This window comes from Fragaria vesca, linkage group LG5 (assembly GCF_000184155.1).
Source record: "Fragaria vesca subsp. vesca linkage group LG5, FraVesHawaii_1.0, whole genome shotgun sequence".
Taxonomy (NCBI): Eukaryota; Viridiplantae; Streptophyta; class Magnoliopsida; order Rosales; family Rosaceae; genus Fragaria; species Fragaria vesca.
Genome location: NC_020495.1, coordinates 3,512,268 through 3,521,316, shown reverse-complemented (window position 1 = coordinate 3,521,316; position 9,049 = coordinate 3,512,268). Strand labels below are relative to the sequence as shown.

General features: G+C 39.1%; 1 protein-coding gene across 1 annotated transcript in view; it reads right to left on the bottom strand.

The window, feature by feature from the left end:
* Positions 1-245: 245 nt before the first annotated feature.
* LOC101301876 overlaps positions 246-9,049 on the bottom strand; it is a 9,503-nt gene continuing 699 nt past the window's right edge. The window contains exons 2-8 of the mRNA XM_004300873.1: positions 7,214-8,149; positions 6,711-7,024; positions 2,738-2,865; positions 2,157-2,460; positions 1,088-1,389; positions 657-958; positions 246-561 (exon numbers count right to left, since the gene is read on the bottom strand). Coding sequence (XP_004300921.1) covers positions 362-561; positions 657-958; positions 1,088-1,389; positions 2,157-2,460; positions 2,738-2,865; positions 6,711-7,024; positions 7,214-8,149 — 2,486 coding nt within the window. The 3' untranslated portion in view covers positions 246-361. The remainder of the gene's footprint in view (positions 562-656; positions 959-1,087; positions 1,390-2,156; positions 2,461-2,737; positions 2,866-6,710; positions 7,025-7,213; positions 8,150-9,049) is intronic.

The following is a 9,049-nucleotide window of genomic DNA, read 5'->3' as shown; positions in this document are numbered from 1 at the left end:
TAAATTAAAAAAAAAAAAAAAAAAAAACTGACACAATAAATAGAGCTTATATAGGCTTTCATATTATTCATGAAAAGCTAGACAAGCTACATTAATACTGTGGTTTACTGGCTCTAATAATAAGAGTTGATAATCTCTCCGAGAAAACTGGTAAAAAAACCCAAATCCTTCCTCAAGATCACCATATACATGATACCCTTGCAGAGTCACAATGTTGCTATAAAACTAGAGAACTAAAGCTTCAGATTATTCCTGATCACTCAGCTAGAATATACATAATACCCTTACAGAGTCACAGGGTTGCTATAAAACTAGAGAACTAAAGCTTCAGATTATTCCTGATCAGCTAGAATGCTGTGGTTTAGTGCCCATTACTGATGGCTTTAATAGTTGACAATCTCTCCAAGAAGTGGTCGAAAACCTCATCCTTGCTCAGCATGCTGATCCTTAGATAATTTTGATCAGTCCCAAACTTCCTCCCAGTTCTTCCTTGCACTTTGATGCATCCTCTTATAAACTTCTCCAAGTCTATGTCTTCCTTGCACTTCAACCACGCAAATGCTGCGTATATAGATAAAAGAGAACCAAACAATGCATTAGAATCTTGAACATCAATTTTGTGATTGCTTAGAAAGTCATACATCTACAATCCTAACCTGGATGTGGTTCATTGAATTCTCCAGAAAAGAGGCAGTACTCTTTCGGATACTTGGGCAGACTGAAAATGTCAATACGCTCGACCACTTCTCTCAGCCTCTCCCACCTTTCAGTCATGAGATTCTGGCAGTGCTCAAAGAATAGCTCAGGGTTTTTGGCCTTGCAGTTCTGATAGCCATCACAGATCACTCCCATTATCTTTGCAGCTCGGTGCTGAGAGTCCTTGGACACACCAAGCGAACTCAGCTCTACGAATTTAGCCATCTTCTTAGCAACCTCTTTGTCCTTCACAATAGCCCATCTGGAAGAAAGCAAGAACAAAGTTGAAATCACTTCATTCATAGAATTTGTGCATTCGTTAACACTTAACGTACAGCTTAAACTTTAGGGATTGAAGCCTCTAGCTGACCAAATGACAACAAAAACTTACCCAATACGGGAACCAGCATGTCCGGTGCTTTTCGAAAACGTGAAGTACATAATGTCTTCATCGACAGGAGCAGTAATGGGAGTGTACTGAGGCCAATAGTAGGCAAGGTCATGAATAAGCTTCCCTTGAACTTGATCATCTGGTCGGTTTTTCACCACGGCTTTCCGATTAGTACCATCTGGGTTGTTTGGAGTGTTCACCACCTCAATGTAATCTCCATGTCCCTTCTTATCAAAGGCATATGCATCACCTGCCCATCTGTAAAGCCCTGAACGGAGATAGTCTGTCTCATCTGGATATGACTGCAATTGAAGCAAGCATAGTCAGCTGCAAGCTAGTTTGAATCAACACAAGGGAATCTATTCATGAAAACTAAACAGAAAAGAATTGCTAAGAGAATCTAATTAAGGTTGATCTTGACCTAGCTGGTTAATTGTCAAGAAAACTAGCCAGACATGCCCATGTTACTATTTTCAAACCGGCTAAGACTCAAAACACAGGTTAGAATTTTGCTGCATGTTACGAAGCAAGATTGTGTTTCCCAAAAGACATATTTGCCTCTTTGTCCCTTCCTCCATGCAAACATCTCCATGTTCCATAGACAGTCTTCTCGTAATGTCACCCCACCAAGGATTCAACTTGTTTTTTCTTTTTTTTGAGATGGACACAAAGGATTGAACTTTGAATCCAACTCCAATATAAGTTTTGAGCTGTAATATGTTGGTGCGCGTATTCGTGATATAACATAATTAGAAAAATTTTCAGAAAAAATTACCAGGGGGTCTGGAACCCTTAAGGCCCTCAATTTGGTCGCCGAAGTTTTTCGATACATGAAAAGAACAACTACAACTGAAAACTACAAGACACGGCACACCTCCTCCCAACTAATCCAAATGGAACGCTAAGACACTCAATTAGGTCGCTCATGCATGTTCGTGTTGATCAGTTGACTTGAAGATAAATGTAAATATAATCTTGTTGATTGACTTGAACATAAATGTATGTATAAAGATTCAAAAACTCAGATAATTATATACTAACGGTTAAGGAGGGGGTCAGTGAGGCTCACCGAGTAGTAAGGAGCGGCAGACACGACACTGATCGGCTCAGCCCCACCAGGAGAAGTGAGAGCATACAGCGCCGCCTGGTAGAGCTGCGTGGAGCCTGTCCCCACCACAATGTAATGACCGTCCACCACCGCATTCCCAACCGTCCGGTGAAGTCTTCTAACCGCATCCTCAAATTCTGGCTCCAAAAAGAAGCAGATGTTGGTGAAATCGCTCACATAGCTCATCCACTGGCCACCGGAGATCACCATTGTGCACTTGTCCCCCATCTTTTTCCAGTACGGTTCAAACACAGTTGGATCACCCCTGCCATAAAACATCATTCTACGGGTTACGCTTGTCGTTGTATAACATTTAAACACATTTCGAACCACACATATTGAATGATATGAAAGATCCAATTGAGTTTTGGGAATTGAATCATTCTTTCCTTGACTGCAATTCAGGCTCTCATTGCATTATTCAACAATGCAGCAGATCGATGAGGCGTGTGTGTATATATAACAATAATATTAGAAGTGCTCAATGAATCTCTGGAAGAAGATGATGGTGAACGATGAAAGCTAAAGATCGAAGAACTTACTGTTCGAGATTGAGGACGGTGTCAGGTGAAACGCTAGACCTTCTTGTGCCATTGCCGTTGGCTGAGGGTGTTTTGTTAGGGCTTGCAGGGTTAGGGTTATGATCAGTGCCGCACATTTTGGTCTTTCTCTAAGAACACGAATAGGTTGATGATTTTGGATTGACAAGGCTCTCACTGTTGGTTCTCCTCGTTCATGCTTCTCTATTATATACAGTTTTAGTGTTGATAGGGCTCATGAAATTAACTAGCTTGTTTAATTTGGCTGCTTTTATTCCATATTTACTTTAATTCCATAAGTGGTAAAGTGGTAACTATAGTGCCAACACTTGGTAGCAAATCTGAAGTGGTAACTATACTGGTAACACTTGGTAACTATACTGACCATAATATCCTATATAAATCATTCTTTATTAATATGTGGATACTGGTAAAGTGGTAACTATACTGCCAACACTTGGTAATGTGGTTTGAGCAATAACGAACCATATTTTGATACATGAATTTGTGTGTAATGAGACAAAGTTTCTTTTATGGGAAGATTTTGCAGAAAGAAAAAAAAATAATTGTTTTCTTTTTTATAAGCATGAAAAATAGATAAGTTCACTCTTTCAGAGTAAGAACGATATATAGAATACATAACGTTTCGTGTGTGACTACGCGCAACACTATAATATCTGGATTTTGTCACTGAAAAACAAGGAATGAATGAGAGGTTTTGTTAAAAAGGAATTGATAGAGTTTGAAATGTATTTGTCTGACAAAAAAAAAAAAAAGTTTGGAATTTATACAATCTACATAGAATATTTTCTTTATATAGAAGTGGTTATGAATGAAATTGGTGTGACTCGATCTTCGATCACTAAGAGTTATTGATTTGTTGGCAAAGTTTATTGAGTTTTAACATTCATTATTCAAAATGTATTGGAGTTCACAAGCTACCGAAAAACAAGTTAACGAAATGAAAATTGAGGATCTGTCACTATTACAATGCGATGAGATAAAAGATAGAGAAGCATCTCACCACACCACATTAAAAGAAGTTGTACCATTACTCACCTATGTGTCAATCTACCTTTTCTTATATGGATCAAATCTCATGGTGTTCTACGAGGCTTTCTAGGCCAATAGACTAATTTGTCGGGAGGTCATGTCAAAACGTTTCTTCCCCTTAGCCATTGATAATAGATTAGGATTTAAATTTCAATCAACATTAACGAAATTCTTGGATGTAAGGGTTCAACATCTGGACTTTTACTAACTCGATCACTTAGTACACACCTACAATGGTTATGTCGTGAAACACATGTGAAACATAGAAAGTGGTTTGAGTGAGAGATCAGATACGAGCTCTTAAGCTAGCTAGCACAAATTTGTATGAGAACCGTCAAAGGAGAATAGAAAACATAAACACAAACAAGTACAGAAACAAAACAAAAAAAAGACTTCATACCATCAAATAAATTGCTTATGCTACATGATTAACTACGTACGTACTCGGATGAAATCTTCAAACTTCAGATCTAATGACAGCAAGTGTAGATAAAGGTTGCCGACTTGCCGGAAGCTACATGTTTACATCATAGGCGGGAAATTTGCACAAAGAATTCCGGCAAGTAGATCTAAAGCTTCGTTAACATTCCGATCTACTGGTTTGAATCTTCAAGTACATGGAGATATCCTCTATATCGTTGACTTATTCGGTCTTCCCATGGATCTTAAGTTTGTTTTGTCATGATGCTTATGCTTAAATACTTGGTCGGCCGATCTTAAATTAATTTCTTGACACAAGTCACCCATGTTTATATTATTCCGGCCACATCGATCTGTTAGACCTGAAATTGTTCATCTGGGTCAAGCTCTGTTGGTCTTTAAGATGCAGCAAATTAATTACTTGAATCAATCATTTAAATCATGTATATATGTACACTTTTAGATTAAGTCTCCTAATTATTCAATTTGAACGTAAGAAACATGTTTGGTTGCGACCATCGACATTAGATACAGTTGCCATGTGACATGAGTGATGATTCATGTGCTAAACGATGATAGTTACAACGTGATTGAGCATGATTTCATGTTCCATAATCCTTTGATTTGCATGATTAATTCCATTGCACTTTGAATCACATTGAATAATGTACTCAAAATATCGATGATCATATCTCTAATAGAGATCGTGTTCTTGTTCAGTGGATGAGGTTTACATCATCAACTTATTTAGCAAAAACTAGTAGTACACGAGGATTGATGCGTATGTTGATCGAGCATATTCGTGTCCAAAATTAAAAATAACATTACGTATTTCGCAATGGTACGTTACTCTACTTATGCAATCTACGTTTTTGTCAAAATTAACGTAAAATTCTCTTGTGCTAAACTTGCATAACAAGTTTAACAATAGTGCTAAACCTTTTCGTTTTCTTCTGAAGATTGAAGAAGGGTTCGTGTTTCAGAAGCTTTAAGATAGAGGGGGAAATCATGTACAAGAGGAGACGATCATGTTTACAGTTTTCACATCAGAACAAGTATTGTTTTGCTGTGATTCATTCATTTCATGGTGTCACATTAGTTTGTCACTCATGATTTCATGGTTCTCAATCAATCAAGGTAGAGATCGGGGCTCACTCATATTGTCTTCCACTCAAAAATTCCATTTCTTGAAAGAAATTCCACTTCTTTCACTATAGATTCTGGGACTAAAACTTTTGGAAATGGTGAGCAGAAAAACAGTGGTCAAGTAAGTGATTGTAGTCGTAATGCACCATCTTCTTTAAGAACGATTTATACATGAAAATCATAAAGTTGAGGTTTAATTTCATAACCAAGGAAGAAAATTTATATGTATGCTGAAATGATAATGACTCTCGAAAACACGTCATCTAACTTTGAAAATATCAAAGAAGTCTGATGTATAACATCTCTAACATCTCTCACTACATCATCTACAAGCTAGACAACATGTACCCGCAGGAAGGACTACAGGGGGAAAAATACGATAGAAAATGGAAATTTACATGAAATCAGAAAAAGAAGGGGTACAACTCACTAGTGCTTGCTTTATGCTTCTAGATTCTAGTTAATGATGCTCAAACAAGAAGCATTACTAACCAGATTAAAGAAACTTGGAATGAACTATGTTATTGCTCAAACTATATAGAAGGAGTTACACAGCTTATATACAAGCTATTACACCGAAACCCTACAAGACTTCTTGTACAGAAGGAAACTCTAGACAAACTAGGTAACTATAGATACATATCTCTATTAACAGCAATGATAGAATCAGCCAACTAATAACAGAATCAATTAACCTTGACGAATATCTTCTACATATCTTCTTCAGTTTTAATACTCCCCCTCAAGTTGGAATGGATATTGATGACACCCAACTTGTTAAGCAATGTCTCAAATTGAATAGAGCTCAACGGCTTGGTGAAGAGCTCTGCCGGCTGGTCTTTGGTTCCAACATGAACCATCTTCACTACTCCTCGTTGCACTTTCTCATGTACAACATGACAATCAATTTCAATATGTTTCGTACGTTCATGAAAACCGGATTGGTAGCTATGTAAATGGCAGCTTGATTATCACAAAATAATCTTATAGGAGCTAAATTACGTACGTTTAAATCCTTTAAGATATTTCTGAGCCACGTTACCTCACAACAAGTGGATGTCATAGATCTGTACTCAGCCTCTGCACTTGAACAAGAAACCGTACCTTGTTTCTTAGCTTTCCATGAAACTGGTGCATTGCCAAGCATGATACAATATCCAGTAATGGATTGTCGAGTGTCCTTGCACCTCGCCCAATCAGCGTCACAAAATGCAGTGAGTTCTAATTTTCTTGTCGAAGGAAGCAAGATACCTTGTCCAGGAGTGTGTTTAATGTAACGTAAAACTCGATAGGCTGCATCCATGTGTGGTTGACGAGGTTGATTCATGAACTAACTTAGGATATGTACTGAATATACCAAGTCTGGCCGAGTGATGGTCAGATAGATAAGCCGTCCCACTAATCTCCTGTATTGTGATGGATCTTTCAATAAATCACCTTCTGCTTGTGTGAGGGAGAGGTTCTGGTCAACAGGAAACCGAGATGGTTTTGCACCCAAGTAGCCTGCATCCTCAAGGACTTCAAGGGCGTATTTCCGCTGACATAACACCAAGCCTTTCTTGGATCTTGCCACTTCAATGCCTAGAAAGTACTTAAGCTGCCTAAGATCCTTCAACTTGAATTGGTTCGAAAGAAAGGTCTTTGTGTCTTCGATGTCTTGTATGCAATTTCCTGCCAATATTACATCATCCACATATACTAAAAGAGTAGTGAACTTTCTTCCTCGTGTACGTACAAAAAGAGAATAGTCTGACCATGACTGATGAAAGCCTGCGGTTTTGAGAGCAGTAGAAAGCTTGATAAACTATTGTCTCGAGGCTTGTTTCAATCCGTATAAACTCTTGTGTAGCTTGCACACACGATTCTCCCCCTTTCCTCCAAATCCAAGAGGAAGATGCATATAGACTTCCTCAGAAAGATCTCCATTCAAGAAGGCATTATTGACATCAAGTTGATGTAAATGCCAACCATTGATGGAAGCAAGGCCGAGTAAGACACGCATGGTGGTAAGCTTGGCAACCGGTGCAAAGGTCTCTCGATAATCAATTCCTACTATCTGACTATAACGTTTAGCTACAAGGTGAGCTTTGTATCTCTCAATGGTGCCATCCGAATTAAACTTGAGCTTGTAAACCCATTTGCAACCGATAGCACGTTTATTGGGCGGTAAAGGCACTAAACTCCATGTTCTGTTAGATTGCAAAGCCTTAATCTCAGCTTGCATGGCAGTCCGCCATTCTGGGACTTGTACTGCCTGTGAATAAGAAGTGGGCTCCTTGTGGAGGGTGAGTTGAGTGCTAAAAGCACGATGAGAAGGTGATAAACGATCATAAGACAACACATGAGCAAGGGAGCGAGTAGTACCTAACGTCGGAGCAGATGATGGGAGAGCCCTGGAAGGTAGCGCTGTCTCGACATGAAAGTCTTGCAAGAAGGTCGGAGGCTTTGTAGGACGGGAAGAGCGACGAGGAGCAGAAGGAGTAGTGTGTGGATTCGAGGCAGAAGAGGAAGACTCGATGAGGAGAGTAGGGTTAGGATTCGGAGCTGATGACACTGGATCAGTGGGTGAAGGTAGGGTGAGGGTTGGAGAACTGTTGGAAGTATCTATGGTTTGTGGTTCGACACTAAAGGCAGTCTCGGAAACCCTTTCTTGTGGCAGAAGCAAATTGTTATGTGGTGGAAAAGAAACCCTACCTGGTCCTGAAACCCGAATGTCATTGGAAACCCTAGAGAGCCCAAAGTCTTGTGATGTAACCCTAGTAGAATTAGGACAGTGTATAGCAGCATAGGGGAATTCTGTTTTGTGAAAAATCACATCCCTGGACACAGTAACTTGCTCGGTTTCTATGTTGTAGACTCGGTAACCTTTCTGCCCGTATGGGTAGCCCAAAAAAATGCATTTGTGAGCTCTTGGTTCGAATTTGGCTGGTTTGTTTGGGTGTGAGGAAGCAAAACAAAGACAACCAAAAACTTTGAGGTGAGAATAACTTGGGTCTTTGTGAAACAGTTTTTCGAAATGACTCTGACCTCCTAATAGTGGTGTAGGAGTTCTATTGATTAAATAAGCCGATGTAAGAATGGCATCACCCCAGAAACTTTTAGGAAGACTAGCTTGGAAAAGTAAAGCTCGTGCCATGTTGAGGAGATGTCGATGCTTTCTCTCAACCACACCATTTTGTTGAGGTGTGTTGACACAGCTTGTTTGATGACAAATACCTTTTGACACATAAAATTCGTTGTGTTTGAATTCAGGACCATTATCACTACGCACAATTTTGACACTTACACCAAACTGTTTTTCGGCAAAGTGAATAAAATTGACTAATAAACCTCGAGCTTCGGATTTTTGTGACATCAAAAAGACCCAAATGCTCCTAGTGTAGTCATCAACTATGGTGAGAAAATATTTGGCTCCCGAATAAGTAGGTTCATGATAAGCTCCCCAAATATCAACATGAATCAATTCAAAAGGAAATTTGCTTGAAATTGTACTTAAAGGAAAAGACTTCCGAGTTTGTTTGGCCAAATGGCACACAGAGCAGTTACTTGCATCGCAAGATTTATTAGAAAGAAAGGAAAACTTAGAAAATACTCGACTCGAGGGATGTCCAAGCCTTTGGTGCCAAATAGAGGTTGACTGACTCGAGACCATGTGACATGTGCCTTGCTTAGCTTTGTCGAGACAATATAGGCCTT